General features: G+C 50.4%; 1 protein-coding gene across 1 annotated transcript; it reads left to right on the top strand.

The window, feature by feature from the left end:
• Positions 1 to 7,869: 7,869 nt before the first annotated feature.
• On the top strand, positions 7,870 to 15,569 carry LOC104635953 (von Willebrand factor A domain-containing protein 5A-like). The gene is given in 18 exon segments (XM_075775058.1): positions 7,870 to 8,075; positions 8,299 to 8,357; positions 8,729 to 8,976; positions 9,082 to 9,292; positions 9,651 to 9,793; positions 9,948 to 10,062; positions 10,506 to 10,633; positions 10,914 to 11,002; positions 11,456 to 11,600; positions 11,903 to 11,982; positions 12,462 to 12,573; positions 12,921 to 13,085; positions 13,230 to 13,333; positions 13,689 to 13,870; positions 14,050 to 14,256; positions 14,727 to 14,950; positions 15,160 to 15,286; positions 15,490 to 15,569. Coding segments are annotated over 18 exon segments (2,589 nt in total). The 5' UTR covers positions 7,870 to 7,905.
• The last annotated feature ends 2,857 nt before the right edge of the window (positions 15,570 to 18,426 follow it).

The raw sequence follows: 18,426 nt of genomic DNA, 5'->3' as shown, positions 1-18,426 counted from the left end.
GGGGCTATTCCATACCATGTGACGTCATGCTCACCATAAAAGGGGGGCTAGTCGGGCAGTGGGGGGGTGGCACGGTTTCGGTGCAGTTCCGGGACGGGCTGAGTGTCTGGTCAGTCGGTTGTTGGATCGGTAAATTGTTCTCTGTTATCACCCATTGTTAATATTTCTTACCAGCACTGTTGTTGATTGTTTTCCCTCTCCCTTGATGTCCCAGTAAACTGCCCTTATCCCAACCCTCAAGGCTTTGCCATTGTTTTTTTCCGTTCTCCTCCCCGTCCCGCTAGGGGAGGGGTGAGTGAGCAGCCAAGTGGCGCTCAGCTGGCGGCTGGGGCTAAACCACGTCATGGGTCCTGGTATAGACCCCCGCAGCACTCTACTTACTATGAGCCTCCAAGCTGAATACAACTGATTAGTCACTATCTTCTGAGTATAGCTATCCAGCTAGGTTTTTACATGTCTAATTGTCTGCTCATCCAGACCATAATGACCTAAGTTAGGTACAGGATTTTGTGGGAAGTAATGTTGAAAGCCTTGTTACAGTCAAGGCAAATGACATCCAGCGCTCTCTCCTTGTCCACGAATCCAGCTATTTCATCAAAGAAGATGATCACATTGATCAGACACGTTTTACGCTTGGCTTTTCACAGCTTGCTTACTTCTTCATGTGACTAGAAATCTGTTCCAAGAGGACTAGGTCTTTCGTTTTTGGGGATTTTTTGTGTCATTTGAGATGACAGCACTTATATGGGGAATTGTTAAAAGACTGGTAAAGTGAATGCAGGACCCAGCAGGACATGCATCATAAAATATAAAGCAATCACTTTTGTCTAGTGCACATGAAAGATAGCTAGGATATAACAAGCCATTTTTCTTGAGTCTTCTGCTTATGCCCTCACGATAAGGGGGTATAAGAGTCTGTGCTGGTGAGGTAAGCATCAGTCAGGAGGGGCAGAATTAGCCTGCACAACTCCCTGAATGCATCCTTGGTTCAGGGCAATTGAGGGTTATTTGTACACTCCTGGCCCTGACACTTAGTGCTGCAGAGTTGTGGTCTGCCATGAACTCCATCAGCACTGATGACATCAGTGATGGACTGAATGGACCTGACCAGCCCTGGATAGCCTGACTTGTGTCCCTCTTTCTATTTCAGATTTTATACCTTTATTGTATGCATCTGCGGGTCTTGAGGGAACTGGCAGTTGAAGTGGCCAGGCCACTCTCCATCATATTTGAGAAGTCCTGGCAATCCGGTGAAGTTCCCACCGACTGGAAAAGGGGAAACATAACCCCCATCTTTAAGAAGGGAAAAAGGATGACCAAGGGAACTGCAGGCTGGTTAGACTCACCTCCATGCCTGGCAAGATCATGGAGCAGACCCTCCTGGAGATTATGCTCAGGCACATGGAAAACAAGGAGGTGATTGGTGACAGCCAACATGGCTTCACTAAGGACAAATTGTGCCTGACAGATTTTGGCGGCATTCTATGATGGGATTACAGCGTTGGTGGACAAGGGAAGAGCAACTGACTTTATCTACCTGGACTTGTGCAAGGCATTTGACACTGTCCCGCACAACATCCTTGTCTCTAAATTGGAGAGACATAGATTCAGTGGATGGACCACTCGGTGGATAAGAAATTGCCTGGATGGTTGCACTCAGAGAGTTGTGGTCAACAGCTCAATGTCCAAGTGGAGATCAGTGACGAGTGGTGTTCCTCAGAGGTTGGTACTGGGACCGGCACTGTTCAACATCTTTGTCGGCAACATGGACAATGGGATCGAGTGCACCCTCAGCAGGTTTGCCGACGACACCAAGCTGTGTGGTGTGGTCGACACACCAGAGGGAAGGGATGCCTTCCAGAGGGACCTGGACAGGCTTGAGAGATGGGCCCATGTGAACCGCATGAAGTGCAACACTTGAACTTGCAAGGTCCTGCACGTGGGTCAACGCAATCCCAAGCACGACTACAGACTGGGCAGAGGATGGTTTGAAAGCAGCCTCGAGGAGAAGGACTTGGGGGTATTGATTGATAAGAAGCTCAACAAACTTGCAGCCCAGAAAGCCAACTATGTCCTGGGCTGCATCAAAAGAGGTGTGACCAGCAGGTTGAGGGAGGTGATCTTGCCCCTCTACTCTGCTCTTGTGAGACCCCACCTGGACTACTGCAGCCAGCTCTGCGGGCCCCAACATAAGAAGGACATTGATCTGTTGGACCAAGTCTAGAGGAGGCCACGAAGATGATCAGAGAGCTGGAGCACCTCTCCTGTGAGGACAGGCTGAGAGAGTTGGGATTGTTAAACCTGGAGAAAAGAAGGCTCTGGGGAGATCTAATTGTGGCCTTCCAGTACCTGAAGGGGGCCTACAGGAAAGCTGGTGAGGGACTGTTTATCAGGGAGTGTAGTGACAGGACAAGGGGTAATGGGGTTAAGCTGAAGCAGCGTCGATTTACCTTAGATGCTAGAAAGAAATTCTTCCCTGTGAGGGTGGTGAGACACTGGCACAGGTTGCCCAGAGGGGTTGTGGATGCCCCATCCCTGGAAGTGTTTAAGATCAGGTTGGATGAGGCTTTGGACAACGTAGTCCAGTGGAGGGTGTCCGTGCCCATGGCAGAGGGATTGGAACTAGATGATCTTTGAGGTCCCTTCCAACCCAAACCATTCTATGATTCTGTGATTCTATGATTCTATGTTTTTTTTTCCTTTCTTGAATTCTTGAGCTAGCAGTGATCACACCTTGACAATTCCTCTTCTGTCTGTAAACAGACAGTACTCTACTTTTTTTTCTCTATATATACATACTTCCTCACAGAGCTATTGTAGTTGTCTGAGCCATGGTTACACAGCTGTGCCGTAAGACAGCCATATCTTAGAACCTTGATACACTGGTAGCTGAATCCTGGCTGGGGTGGGGGCTTACAGCAGGGTCTGCAGACATAAGATTACATCTCTGTTCTCTGATGGCCTGGTATCTTCTAAGCATCAGCGCTATCACTCTATTTAATATTAATCTATCACTCTATTTAATATTAATATTATTTAATATTATCAGACCAAGTCTCTGCTTACATCCCTACTTAGCAGGCTGCAGACACCAGAATAACTAAGCTCTCCTTAGCCGCAGTGTTAATGGCTAAACGCCATCTTACCCCTGCTTCCATAGTTCATTCATGATGCCATTCTGCTCTGTGTCCAGGTCTTGAGCTGTGGTGCTTTAGCCTTACTAAACAAGCCAGCTGCATGAACAAACATTTAACAATTCCATGAAAATTTGGGGGTTTAGTACAGTAATAGTTAAGTTGTGAGAGTCTCTCTCTGGCTTAAGCACATTGAAATGTCATTGTATGTGTGCACACTATAAAACAGTATATCATGTGATAATTTTAAGTACACAAAAATATTGATGTCAAATGCTTGCTATTCGGTGGTAGCAGCATTTGCATTTGCATATGATGTTCTAATGCATACCTAAAATAAATTTGTCATATCTTGTTATAAACATCAGTGACCAATACAAATATCAGTATTTTGCAAAAATAGCATCAATTCTTTTATCTGTTGAGCAGTTGAGCATCTTGCCTTATTGTCAGTTACTTCATTCACAGAGCACCAAAAACCTCTCATTCTATTTTTTTTTTTTTTTACAGTTAACTAATATCCCCTCCAATAACCTACAGTTTTCTGAGATATTTTGTCGTTAATTTGCTTATTACCTTTTCGTTTCATCTTTCCCTTGTGGCAAATCAAAAAACTTTATGTTTAGCATGAAAGAAGAATAAGTGGAAAAGTTCATGGCTCAAGATAAAGACCACTAGATCACTTACTGATTACCATTATGGGCAAAACAGACTCAACTTGTTGAAAATTATTTTAATTTGTTGCTATTCAAAATGGAGTGGCATCACAAGAAACGAAGAAAAAAACCTTCAACATCTTCCCCCCACCCCCACTTTAACAGGTTGCCCTGAGAAGTTGTGGATGCCCCATCATTGGAAGTGTTCATTGTCAGCCTGGATGGGGCTTTGAGCAACCTGATCTAGTGAAAGATGTCCCTGCCCAAGGCTGGGGGATCAGACTAGATGATTTTTAAAAGTCTCTTCCAACTCAAACCATTCTATGACTCTATGATTCCTCCTAGGCTCAACTTCATTCCTTCATTTCCAACTCCTCTAACTCCTACACACTTCTAAGAGGCACAGGAGAGATGAGGAATGGAGGTTGTGGTCAGTTCATAATTGACACTTCATCCTCATACTTTTCCCTGCTCCAGCATGAGATCCCTCCCATGGGCAGAAGTCTTTCAGGATAAACCTGCACCAGCGTGGGCTCTCCACAGGCCATAGTTTTTACAGGGCATACCCACATGGTCCACTGTGATCTCATCTATGAGCTGTAGTGTGGATATCTGCTCCAGTGCGGCCCACTCCATGTACTGCAGGAAAAGACTTCTTCCACCATGGTTTCTTCCACAGGCTACAGGGGAATATGTGATCTGGCACCTGCAGCATCTGCTACCTCTCTTTCTTCTCTGACCTTGGTGTTCATAGGATTGTTTCTCACAATTTTTTTTTTCTTCACTCCTCGCTGCTGTGCAGCACTTTGCCCTTTCTTAAATATGTAGGTTTTAGTAAAGCCTTTGACACTGTTTCCCAAAGCATTCTGCTGGAGAAACTGGCTGCTCATGGCTTGGATGGGCGTACGCTTCATTGAGTGAAAATCTGACTGGATGGCTGGGCCCAAAGAATTGTGGTGAATGGAGTTAAATCCAGTCGGCAGCTGGTCACAAGTGGCGTTCCCCAGGGGTCAGTATTGGGACCAGTTCTGCTTAATATCTTTATCAATGATCTGGACGAGGAGATCAAGTGCACCCTCAGTAAGTTTATAGGCACCAACTTGGGGGGAAGTGTTGATCTGCTGGAGGGTAGGAAGGCTCTACAGAGGGATCTGGACAGACTAGATCGATGGGCCAAGGCCAACTGTATGAGGTTCCACAAGGCCAAGTGCCAGGTCCTGCACTTGGGTCACAACACCCCCATGCAACACTACAGGCTTGAGGAAGAGTGGCTGGAAAGATGCCCAGTGGAAAAGGACCCGAGGGTATTGGTCAATAGCCGGCTGAATATGAGCCAGCAGTGTGCCCAGGTGGCCAAGAAGACCAACAGCATCCTGGCTTGTATCAGAAATAGTGTGGCCAGCAGGACTAGGGAAGTGATCATTCTCTTGTACTTGGCACTGGTGAGGTCACACCTTGTTCAGTTTTGGGCCCCTCAGTACCAGAAGGACATTGAGGTGCTGGAGTGTGTCCAGACAAGGCCAACGAAGCTGGTGAAGGGTCTGGAGCACAAGTCTTATGAGGAACGGCTGAGGGAACTGGGATGGTTTAGTCTGGAGAAGAGGAGGCTGACGGGAGACCTTATTGCTGTCTACAACTACCTGAAAGGAGGTTGTGGTGAGGTGGGTGTTGGTCTCTTCTCCCAAGTAACAAGTGATAGGGCAAGAGGAAACGGCCTCAAGTTGCACCAGGGGAGGTTTAGATTGGATATTAGGAAAAAATTCTTCACCAAAAGGGTTATCAATCATTGAAACAGGCTGTCCATGGAAGTGGTTGAGGCACCATCCCTGGAGGTATTTCAAAGACATGTAGATGTGGTGCTCAGGGACATGGTTTAGCAGTGAACTTGGCAGTGTTAGGTTAATGGTTGGAACTGATGATCTTAAAGGTCTTTTCCAACTAAACCAATTCTATGATTCTATGATTCTATAATAAAAGCAAGAAACAAGCAATAAATTTTAGAAGGAAGTACTTCTTCATTCCGCAGAATTTATTTTTTTTTACGATTTATATATTTTTAACTGTAATAAATGTTGCTATTTACCTCTTTCCCATCTGCCTATTCTTTTAGTCGTGTTTTTTGTTTTGCTGACAATGATTCTTTTGGCTATAAATAGTATCTGAATTTTAAATAAACAGTTCCAAAAATTACGTTGACATTTCCAAAGAAATTCATCCCTCTATTCCAGCTGAATCCACTGTTCACATTAGAAATTTCTTTGTTATAACTTCCTATGTTCCCATCATGGAAATGTTGGAAAATGATGTTAACTTTAGAGAAAAAAAGCCATCCCAAGCAAATGCTCCTACCCGTAGCTCTACCCCATTAACTCTGTAACCCGGTCAATCAAGTCAATACCAGTTGTCCTGTCCATCTGCTAAATTATCTGGCAAGCCAATGACATTCTCTTCCACATATGCATTCATTTTTTCTTAATTTATTTCTATGCATTCTATTGTTTAAACATTTTGTAGTCTAATTGCCTCTGAAAATTTGTATCATCTGTCCACGTCTTCATTGAGCCAGCTGTTTTCAGGGTTCATGGCCTGAGGAAACTGGAGTTCAGTGGGACCAGAGTAAAAGATAGGGATTTTTTTAAATTAAGGTATTTTTTTCTCTCTTTCATTGAAAAATGCCTTGAAATTCTTTCGCAATGGTGGTGAATATTCCTCCTGTTTCTCTGCATGCTTAGTACAAGAGGTAAAGACAGTGCTAATTAGAGCAGACAAAGGCTTTGCAAATAAACCCTTTGACACTGCTGTGGGCTGTAGCAACAAGAGAATAGACTATAATAATAAGAACTGTCTTATTCCCAGCACACGAATCAAAGTTGCACTCAGGACACTCGTTGCTTGATCATAAAGATACTTTTTCCTCTCTCTGCCTGATTCCCATCAGGATATATGCCAGAATAATTTCCTTTCAGAATGTCTTCATTTCCATTCTTCTTGTCATACATAATTAAAACAACTGACAAATTAAAATTATGCCATACATGTTCATTGAAACACATCTGGAAGCTCTCTAATTAGCTACACAATGCTTACAGCTCTACGGGGAAACTCAAATGCAGAGCTCATTAAGGTCGTCAGAATTTTAATGAGCCCCTTGAGGAATGTAGTGCTGCCACCTGTTACGCTGTAGCTGTGGCAAAATCCGGCAAGCTGCCTTGAAGAAATGACAGGCAGACGCAGAAAGAAAAGTTACTTGGAGTTTTAATGGAGCCCAGTGTGAGATGAGAGATCACAAACGTGGTTGGACAATGTGTTCCCACCAGGGCTCATTAGAGCAGAAACTCACAGACTTTGATTACAGACAGTGCAGAAAGCCACAGATTTCTCCTGTATCAAGCTTCCCTTACAGAAGTCAAACAGCAATCCCCGGGTGCCAGGAAGGTGGTCCTTTCAGTCAGCAATCCCCACACACAGCACGTGGAAAGGAAACTGCCTATTCAGAAGAGTGTGGTTTTATTATATTTTCTACATCATATTTAGTGGCCTAATGAGAATGTCCAGGTACCCCAGGGCACCTCAAATATTTGGAGAGGTGAACTGAGCTCTGTACAGCTGTATTAGGCAACCCAAAGATGGGTATAATGATTTGCATGAATTCCAGAAGCTCAGCAGAGTTCATTGCATCCTGGCTGCTGTAATGGTCACAACTAGACTGCAAGAAACAGCCTAAGAATTATCTTTTCAATCTACAGTACAACAAAGATGATCTGCAAAGCATGATGGTGGGGCGGGGATTTTTCTGGTGCTCCCCACCTTGTCACCCCAGAACAGGAACTGGGGAAATTGAGGTAAATGGGCCTGAACCAGACAGATTTATGCAGATAGGTTTGGGGTGGAGGGCAGTCCCTTTCACCTGGCACTTGGCCGGAAGACAGCCAGATATCACTTGAACTGCACCCTCCCCCCCAGTGCCTCTCTGGGATTTGCTCTGCATTCATGGAATACCTGTCCCTGCCGTCATTTCTCTCTCCATCGTGTTCCCCCTTATTACCCGATGTCTCTCTGTTTGTCCTCCTATAGATCCATCTGTCCCAAAATGGACCTCATCTCCCAATCTGTCCATGCAGCATGGATCGATAGCCATGTATTGTTCATCCCAACGCAGTCTCAGCCAGCCAGCCAGCCAGCCAACCATCCGTCCATCCATCCATCCACTCTTGCTTTCACAGCTTCGTCTCTCCATCTCCTCTTGTTATCCCTCAGTTCTCTTCAAGATTCTCCCATGGTGGGGGTGGGTGCAGACCTCCTTAATGCAGAGATACTCCTGGTGACATCCCAGTGCTCATGAACAGGGATTTCTGAATCCCTGGGTTTGCTCTGGCTGTACATGGAGGGTTGGGGCTTCCAGCTATGCGTGTAGGACTGGGGAAATGGCAAGGAATCTTCACCAAATAGGGGCTGCCTGGTGGTTTCTGTGGATCTCTCCTCTTACAGGAGACACTTCTTGTCTGCAGGTCTCCAGAAATGTGGCGTCAGAGCTTTGGACTTCTAGGAAAATCCTACACCCAAGACAGTGAGCTGGGGATCAGACAGCTGAGGGATGTTTGGGGTATGGGGAATGCTCCCAAAGGGGGACAAAGAAAGGAGGAGGGTAGGCAGCTGTAGGGGGAAATATCTGCACTGGATCTTCCCGGAGTGAAACAAGGACGGGAATGGTCAAGAGCTCTACAGGAAATGGGTGGGGAACAGAGGTATGGGGGGAAAGGGAATCTGGGGGGTGGGGGTCAAACACTGTTCTGTGGCAGGCTCACACTAGACCCTCAGTAATGTTGGTCACCTAGTCTTGGTTTCCAGGGTGAGAACAGCCACAAACTGGAAGCAGCCCCAACCACTTCCTTGTGTCATTCATGTGTGCTGATGGACAGGTTGCATCTCTCCCAACAGCAACAGGATCCTTTTTGCTGGGGAAGTGGCTCCGCATACCCCTGCACACAATGCCTCTGTGTAGTGCTGTGGTGGATGTTGCTGTCCAGGATTATGTAGCTGACGTGGCCTCCGAACTCATCTACCAGAACAAGAGTCAGATCTCCACGGAAATCCTCTTCGTCTTCCCCCTGAGCCCCCACATCACCATCTACTCCTTCCAGGCCCGCAGCGAGGATGCCAAGGTCCAGGCCACGCTGCGGGATGAGGTACCAGCATCCAGGGACGAATGGGTGAAGCACCTCAGAGGCATGGGATGAGCAGCCCATGTCTTGCCTGGTGATCAGCTTTCTGTCCCTCCCCTTCCCACCCAGGCCCAGCAGCTGCACAGGGATACAGGGGGCTGGGAGAATCTGGAATACCTTCAGGATCAGTCTGAGTATGCAGGCGAGGTGTTTGCCTGCTTCCTGGGCACCCTGTCCCCTGGCAGGGAGGTGGCTGTGACCTTGCGCTATGTCCAAGAGCTGCCACGGGAGCCAGATGGAGCAGCCCATTTCGTGCTGCCTACACAAAACTCTACGGTGAGTGACCCCATGAAGAACTGGCCTCCCAGTCACACACCCCACAGAAGGGCCACAGACTCCCCGCGTACTTTATGAACAGACCCGATGCAACTTCCCTTTGCACCCACAGGGGAACACACATTTTTCCCCCATACAGCCCCTGGACAGATCCACGTATTCTTCCCTGTGCCCCATGAGGGGATCCACACCTCCCGCACACATTTCCCACTAATAGACTCATGGACCCCTCCATATGTCTCATTGACAACCCCAATTCTCTCCCTATGTCCTATATATGGATGCCGAATCCTGCCCCCCCGCACCCCCTACTCCTGCAGGGACAGTCTTTGCCCTCCCCAGTGCCATGTTTCTCCTTGCAGCCTCGAATTGTCTCACTAGCAAGCTGCCCTACAGCCTGCTGCTTGCCGCCAGCCTGCAGTCACCCCGTGGAGTGGCCAATGTCCAGGCCAACTTCACTCTCACCCCTTTGATCTACACTGCCCAGGACTGCAGCACTGCACAGGTATGCCCTCCTGAGCATCAGGATCCCGGGGGGAGCTGGGGACATGTGTCATCACTGGGAAAAGAGGGACAGACTAGGGTCAGTGCCTGTGCTCCTGGCCAAATGTTTGGTCTGGTGCCCTCCTCCTGTGTGTGACCAGGCACCCCTTCTCCAGGTCTCACTGGTTGGCAGCCCCCCAAAGCATCATGATTTGGAGCTGCTGGTGTATTTTGGAGACCCCACTGCAGTCAGTGCTGTGGTGGAGAAGGGAGACCCTGGGGCCCCTCCAGGTGAGTGCAGCTGGGGAGGGAAGATGGACGCACGTCTGGGTTGCAGGAGGCATGGGGGCCTCTGGGGAGGACTGGAGAATTCTGGGGGGGGTGAGATATCACTGGACACTGGGATGGGAATGGGAGGCATTCAGATGGGATAGTTTGGGTCCTGGGGCGCCAGGGTGGGGTGTTGGGGACACTGGTGAGGTATAGATATAAGCAGCATGCATCCAGGAAGTTCTGTGTTAGGGCTCACTGGGTAGCTCTACTGGCGGCACTGGTTTGGAATACATGGGGCACTGGGCTGTGCAATGGGTGGACAGTACAGCAGGGTATTGAGGTGCCACGGTGGGGTGTTATGGGCTCTAGGATGGTGGAAGCTGAAAACACAATGAGAATCAGAACCAGGAGGAGGAGAGGGGTCCCTATCTGGCCTTCATCCCACCCCATACCTCCTCTAGGCTCCCTGCTTGGTGACCCCATGGTGCTGGTGACACTGGCACCCAGCATCCCTGAGGCAGTGCCTGGGCAGCGCCAGTCCGGAGAGTTCATCTTCCTCCTGGACACCACCTTTCTTGAGCATGGACAGGTACCCCCGCAGAGCAGGGACCAGGATGGGGTGGAGGAGCAGGTTGAGGGGGGAATGGGCCAGGGCAGGCATGTACAGAGGGACAGAGATGTGAGAGAGGACTGTTGGGGCCTGAAATGGTCCTGAAATCTCTCAGGAGGGGGACTGCCCAGGGAATTCCGGGCACTAGCTCGGGTCATCCAGGGGAGTCCAGAGGCTTTAGGAGGACCAGACTATGGGCTAAGGCATCTGTACCCCCCACTGGTGCCTCCCAAGACCTGCCTGCTGTGTCTTTCCACAGGACTCCCTGCTCTTCCTTCTCAAAAGCCTGCCCCTAGGCTGCTACTTCAACATCTACTGCTATGGAGAAACCTCTGTGGGCATCTACCCGTGAGCAAATATGGGGCAGGCTGGGTGCTATGGGGCTGGATTAGGTGCTGGTGGGTAGGGCTGGATACTGTGGGGCGTGACCGGGTGCTGCACAGCTGGAATGGGTACTATGGGGCAGGGTTAGATGCTGGAGGGCAGGTGTGCATGCTCTGAAATCGGCTGGTTGTTACAGGGCAAGATTGGGTGCTGGAGGGCACGACTGGTCACTGTAGGGCAAGGCTGGGTTCTGGGGATGGGATCATTGTGGCATTATGGGACAGCACTTCCTGGGGTTCTGTTGAGCAGAGTCTTGTAGGAACTCTGAAGCCAGGTCTCTTCAAGAACTACTATGGGGCAGGGACTTGCAGAGGACCCTAGGGCATAGCTGTGGGGAGTGCTATGGGGCAGGATCTCGGGGAGCACTAGGGCCAGCATAGAGCAATGTGCTCTCCAAACATGCTGTGCTCCCTGCAGGCAAAGTGTTGAATACACTCAGGACAACCTGACCGAGGCCATGCGGCGCATCTCCTCCACCGGCTCCAGTCTGGGTGACACCAATCTGCTGGGAACCCTGCGCTCAGTCTACAATACCCCCTGCCCCCACGGGCATACGCGCCAGGTCTGGGTGCAGGGGCATGGAGGGTGGAGGGAGAGGTGTCCCAGGAAGAGAGAGAGGACATGGGAGTGTGGGTGGAAGGTGCCACCCAAAGTATGCGGTGGTCACAAGGGAACAGAAAGGATACTGTGGGGAGTGGGGGAATGGAGAAGTGGGTCTACATCTTCGGGAGTTTCTGTTCCTGAGTGAATATCTCTCCCTGGGGTAGTCTCTCTGCAGGGGGCCTCTCTCCTGGGCCCCCCTCTCTATTCCCCATTTTGGGGTCTCTGTGCAGGGCCCCACCACTCATGTCCCCTGTCTCCCAGCTCTTCATCTTCATGGCTGGGCTACCCCCTGACGAGGAAGCCATCGCAGCTGAGGTCTGCCGTCACCGCAACAGTCACCGGTAATGGTCACCCTTTGATTGTCCAGTCATTTCCATCCCTGATGAGGGCCCCTGTTCAGCAGTGCCTGTCCTAATCCTTGGGCCCCTCCAGTGACCCAAAGACCCTTCCCATCCTGCACAGCTCTCCTGTGCCAAGTCCCCATGTGGGAGTCTTTGCTTACTACTCCCACAGACAAGGCACCCTTCACAGAGTGAGGCACAGGGCTTGTACACCCTGATGTACCCCCAAGCTCTTCCCCAACCCCATGAGACTGTCCCCAGCTCTGCCCCAAGTCCCAGCTTTCCTCTGCCAGCTCCCTATCTAACCGCAGCTCCAACCCCAGTCCCTTACTCCTTGCTCTTCCTCCTGCCCCCTTGTTCTGCATCCCAGATTTCTTCCCCCAGCTTTAACTCCAGCTTGTGTTCTCCAGCTCCAACCCGGCATCCTCGCACGCACCTCTGGCTCTCATTTCTGACACCTTTCCCTGCTTCCCTCATAGGTGTTTCTCCTTCTGCTTCTCTAAGGACAGCGCTGCCCTGGCTACAGCCCTGGCCAGGGAAACAGGAGGTGAAGCTACCTACATCTCCTCTGACAACAGTATGACAGTTGTGGTAAGAACCCAGGAGCCCTGGCAGGTCCCATGCTATTCCACAGACACACTGACTTCCAAGTACCCCAGCACCTGGACTGCTCACACACAGTAGTCGAGACCCAGCTGCCCCAGGAACCCAGGCACGCAGGCTTCCCCTGACTCTACCACACCACGCCATCCCCCTGAGAACCCAGGTGCCCGGGCTTCTGCCCCGCTGTAACCCACAGACCTGATTGTGCCCAGGGAACCCAGATGGTGCAGGCTACCCCACACGTTCCACTGTCCCCCAGGGAACCCCGACACCGGGGGCCATGGGCTGAACCCCGGTGGAGCTGCGAACTGTGGTGTCCTGCCCTCTGTCCCCAGGTGCTGCAGTGCCTGAAGCAGGCCCTCAAGCCAGTGGCTGAAGGAGTCTCTCTGAGCTGGGCCCTGCCCCATGGCCTGGAGGTTGAGGTGCTGGGGGGCACCCCTCAGTTCATCTTTCAGGGTCAACACAGCCTCCTCTATGCCCAGATCCACGGACAGGCACAGGTGAGAGCTGGGACTACAGTCACCCCCAGTTACCTCCCAATAGCCTCCCAGTAACCACCAGTAATCCTTCAGTAACTTCCCAATGTCCCCCAGTAACCATCTTGTGTCCCCAGTAACCTCTAGTAGCTTCCCATGTGTTCCCAGGATGCGACAGTGGCCAAGGGGGTCATGACCTTGCAGTACAGCCTGGACGGCCAGGATGTCACTCACACCATTGAATTCCCACTGTGCCCACAGGGAGATGGCCGGTGAGAGCCTGTCCTAAGGGAAGACGCATGCATCCCCCTCATCTCTAACATGGACTCCTGCTGAGAGAGGGCCCAGACAGCTTATGCATTCTCACCTTCCATGCACAATCCAAAACCGGCAGAGAACCCAAGCGTCCAAGCATGCCCCCCTTCCCTGCTTTGACCTCACAGGGATAGGGCCCAGGAACCTGGGCATCACTTCCCTCCAGACAGATGAGGACCCAGGTGTCCAGGTTTTCCCTCTGTCCATCCTCAGCCCTGAAGGGAGAGAACCCAGGTGTCCTCTCTCTCTGTTGACCTTTCCCCAGCACGGAGACCACCCAGGTGGTCAGGCCTCTCCCCGCTCTGTCCCCAGGCTGGCTGGGCATCGTCTGGCCGCGAGATGCTTGCTGAAGTGGTTGTTGCCAGAGGCTGCGAGTGGGTCAGGGGATGAACCAAGGCATCGTGCAGTTGAGATCAGCCTCACTTCAGGGATCATCTGCCCCTTTACCAGCTATGTGGGGGTTCGCACATCACAGAGGGTCACCTGGTACCGAGGTAAGGAAAGACACATGTGGGAAAGAGCTGGTGAGGCAGCTCCATGGGATGTTCTCATTCCACTGGAGCTGGAACCCCAGCCACAGGGCACCCCCAGTCTCACGGGGCAGGCCCCATCACCACCAGGTGCTTCTTTACCATGGGCTTAATTCGGCCCCTTTCCCTGTTTGCCCTCGAAGGGCCCCTAGTACTGTTGCCACCCCGCCAGTCACTCATGCCCTGCCAGATCGTTGAGCTTCGTGGCTCCGGGAAAGTCTCTTCCTGCTATCCCATGAGCACCTGGGTCCCACCTGGCTGGCTGACAGCAGTGCGTGCATCATGGCTTGCCCTCCGTCAACTCACCCGTGCCATTGCTGCCTTGCCCCAGCGGGGCACTTGCCCAAAAGGTATGAGATAATCTAATGTCTTACAGGAGGGTTATGCTGCCGTGTCTTGCCCATGGTGTGGAAATCAATGAATTTTGCCTTTAACCCTTCTCTTAGTTATCCTTAAACCTGAAATTCCTTCAGCCAATATGAGACCCAGCTCAGGGACACCCAGGGAGGGGACAGGGACGGTGCTGGATTATAAATACACATTTGGATAATGTGTTGGAGGGCTATCAAGAGGGGTCTTAGGACATGGCTGGGCAGGGATACCAGGAGAAGAGCCAATGGTCAAAGTTGGGGGTGAGTTAGGGGTGTCCAGAAAGGGCTGCGGATGAGGCTGCTTTGGGGACATGCAGCAAGGAGCTTTGACTGCAGGCGGCTACCCGAAGAAGAGCAGAGATCATGTTCTGAGGCATTGCACAGGGGAGTAGAGAGGGGCCAGCTTCCTGTGATTCTCCCAACCCTCCTGTTCACATCTTCTCCCACAGTATGTAAACCACCACCGCCACCTATTTCTTCTCTCAACCATGTGGATCCCATGGAATTTGTTTTGTGCTCTCCAGTTTTGGGGCTTCGGTTTACCAAAGCCATTGCTGAGTGCCAGGAGCTGGTGGCACTGCAGAATGTAGATGGCTCCTGGGCTCTCAGCTCAGGACTGGCCTCTGTGCTGGAAGTCGATGAGGCTGAAATCAAGGGAAAGATGCCTGGTGAGGTAAGTGGAGAACCTCTTATGGTGGCAGCGTGTCATCCTGGGGCAATGGGAACCCCTTGGCTGGTGGCAACGCTGGCATCCCAAGGGCAGCCAGAGAGGAATGAAGGGATCAGAAACCAGAAGCCACAAAGGAAAGGGGTGGGAAGCAGTGAGGGGGCAAGGAGGATGCTCAGCACTGCTTGCTGCTCTGAGTCATTGTTCTCCTACAGGTCATGGAGCCAAGCATCTGGGCCACAGTGCTGGCCGTGACCTAGCTGCACAGACATGACAAGTGTTACCAAGACCTCTGTGAGCTGCTGGAGGCCAAGGCTGTGACCTGGCTGTGCAGTCGAGCTGGTGAGTCTTGAGGGTCCTTTTCCTGCTGAACCCCACAGCACAGCCTCCTCCCTTCTCTCTCCAGCGGGACCTGCCTCACCCCTTCACAGGTCCACAAATTCCTGGGGCAGATGAAGGAGTCCTGTATCCCCTTTGTCCTTTCCATCTATGGACTCTGCCTCCTGCCTGACTCCCCTAGTGCCCCTGTCTCTCCCTGATTGCAGCATCCCAGCTGGACAAGTGCCTGGAGGCAGCCAACACCCTCCTTGGGAGCAGTGTCAAGCTGAGTGTCTTCAGGCTCTGAGCTCAACACATGTGCTACAGACCGGCGGCACCTGCAGAGCTAAAAAAGGCCAGAAAGTACAGCCTAACTTCACCTACTGTGCTGGGATACCACTGTTGCTACCAGCTGGGGTCTTACATTACAGATGAATTCTCTTATGTCTTATAGTAGCTGGGCTGAACCTGTATCATGCTGAACTCCTCAAGAGAAAACCTCTAGTTCAGAGCCTCCAGTGTGCTTGGTTTGGGTGGAGGTGGGAGGGGGAAGGAAGCATCACATTCCCCAGTGATTGCTCTTCCCAAATTCGGCTTTGGCAAAATGTCTACTGGCCTCCACAAAGATGGCACTTAGGGACATGGTTTAGTGGTGGATTTGGTAGTGTTAGGTTAACAGTTGGACTCGATGATCTTAAGGGTCTTTTCCAACCTAAGTGATTCTGTCATTCTATGGTTTCTGTCTTGATAAGAGAGTGCTGTGCACACTAGAGAAGATGAATGTTTAGAGATGTCAGCAGCAGGCACAATAGCAGTGGCTCCCAATGAAGGACTCCTACTGCACCCCACTTGCTGACCTCTTTGTTTTACCCCAGAAGTCCAGGTTGTGTCGGGAACTCCCATATCTGCATTGCCATGTAAACCAATCATTCTGGAAGTAAAACTCTCATCTACAGATGACAGTAAAACTCTCATCTACAGACCCAGACCATCATAATGTCCAAGAGAACTTGTGGGGAGAGATTGATTTGAAAACTGTCAGCATGTTGAAGGTGGAACTGAAGGAGCTTTTGATTAGCAAACCAGTCATGCAATGTACTCCCTCCTGCCCCAGGGCCTTGAATTCATGGCTCTCATTCCATGTTGGTGAAGTCTCTGATTCATTTTCCAATAAACAGTGTATCTTCTGTAAGCCAAAAGGTGTGACATAGCCTTTATTTCGGTTGGGCCTATGATCCTTCCTTCCAGGCGCCATCTATGAGTCACCAGGAGGGGCATGAAAGGATGTCAATACCCAGAGAGCTGTGTATTGTAATACACTAAATAAGGTGCTGCCATTGCTCTTGGAAGAGCACAGACCTCTTCTAGGTTAGCAAGACAAGAGCTGAGGACTTGCCAGGCTTTTTCTAAACAACTTTTAGCTTGAATTTATTTCAACTTGATCTTAGTGCTAGCAGCCATAGTGACACTTTGCCCAGCAGATAGATGACTGATGTCTAACTTATCCCAGCTGTAACAGAAAAGTTGTCAGGTGACTAATGCCCAACTTGGGTTTAGTTTTAACTTTTTAACTCCATTAGAGCATGCAACTCTGAAAATAAATGCTGTTCTCCCTTTAAGCTTCACCTCTGCTGTCTGGAGCAGACAGAACAAATGTCTGTGTCCACTGGCAAGCCCCTGCCTGGAGGTCAGTGGGGAGACAGAGGAGTCACCTTCCCCGGAGATGCGAATGGGATGGGGAATGTGCCCTCCCACACTCCTTGGGGTGCAGAAGGAGGAGAGAAGGGCATTGGGGATCTCACATTTTGGAGAAGTGAATCATGACTGTGAGGAAATACTGGTAGTTCAGCTTACTTCAGCCACCAACAAATGCATTGATGATCCAGGGAGAGGTTTTGGCTTCTTCCCTCCAAGAGACTCCCAAGGGTGACTCATCTGATCAAACTTAGTTGGTCTCCATGGCCTGGAGGGAATATCAGACCCTGCTGCTTTCTCCCCATTGACCATTGGCAGAGGCTGAAAAGGCAACCTCAGTCACCCATGGCTGCCTAATTCTGAAGGAGTCAATCCCGTTGGACTCTTCTGCAGGATGTGAGCTGAATCCCCTTTCTGGAGCCTCAGTGGGCTCTGTTGCATCACTTTGGAAAAGCCTATGCTTGTTGCCCTACCTCAGTTTCTCTTTTTCTCAGAGCAGGCTGAAATGCTTCAGAGGTCTGGGGAGGGACAGCCATTACCTGAGGTCTTGAAACAGGTTGCGCCAGCTCAGAGCTCTCGTCCTCTGCAGGGATACACTTATGCAGTGCTCCCTCCCTGAAATCCCAAGGGAGACACCCTCCAGGACACTGATTATCTCCATAACACCAGGAAATGGCATTCGGGTGCTTTGGGCCCAGAGCTCCATCTATGGAAGGAAGAGTGAAAGACCTGAGCTTCCTGTTGGCCTTCCTGTGAGATAAGGGTTTTCAGAGAGAATAGGGAGGGAAGTAATGTGGGGCAGAATAGGTGACACACAGACCTGAGTCTTCATTCCCAGGCACCATCACAGGAAAGGTCCTCTCACTCTTCATTCACAGCATTCAGTGGGGGAACCTCTCCTAATTGCACTTGTCATCAGCATCTCCAGACACAATTCATCCCAGCCTGGGAGAAAGGTGTTTGTGTGCATCACCTTTTTGAGCAGCCTACCCATCCCAGGATTTCTATCCACCTAGTGATTTCTACCACCTAGGTGCTTTCCTTCAGCATCTCCATCTCCCTGTAAAGGCTCAAAAGTCACGGGGAGGAAATCAGCAGGAATATCATTGTGCTTATCTACAATGTTGGGAAGACCCTAGGATGGAGTCAGGGCAGAGGGTTCTGTTCCTCAAGCATGGACTTCTCCTGAGCACACACCCAGGCTCCTAATGGGTATTTACCACAAGTGTGCACTAGATGATGCTCCTTCCTCACTTCACCCTCTGTTCACTCAGTCTCTTACTGGTAACACTGAGCACAGAGCTCCAAAACCAGAGCTGAAAGCTCAGAGGTACTCAATACCTGCAGTGCCAATTCTTCTACAGACAGGAGAAAGGGCGTCTGATCTGATATGACATCAGTTGCGTGTTTTCCTTGGTTATTAGGGAGGAAAGTGTAAAGCAGTATTAGCCAGTGAGGAAAGTGTGACT

Source organism: Balearica regulorum, chromosome 24, assembly GCF_011004875.1.
Source record: "Balearica regulorum gibbericeps isolate bBalReg1 chromosome 24, bBalReg1.pri, whole genome shotgun sequence".
Lineage (NCBI taxonomy): Eukaryota > Metazoa > Chordata > Aves > Gruiformes > Gruidae > Balearica > Balearica regulorum.
Note: the sequence above shows the minus strand (reverse complement) of the source record. Positions and strands in the feature narration are given on the sequence as shown.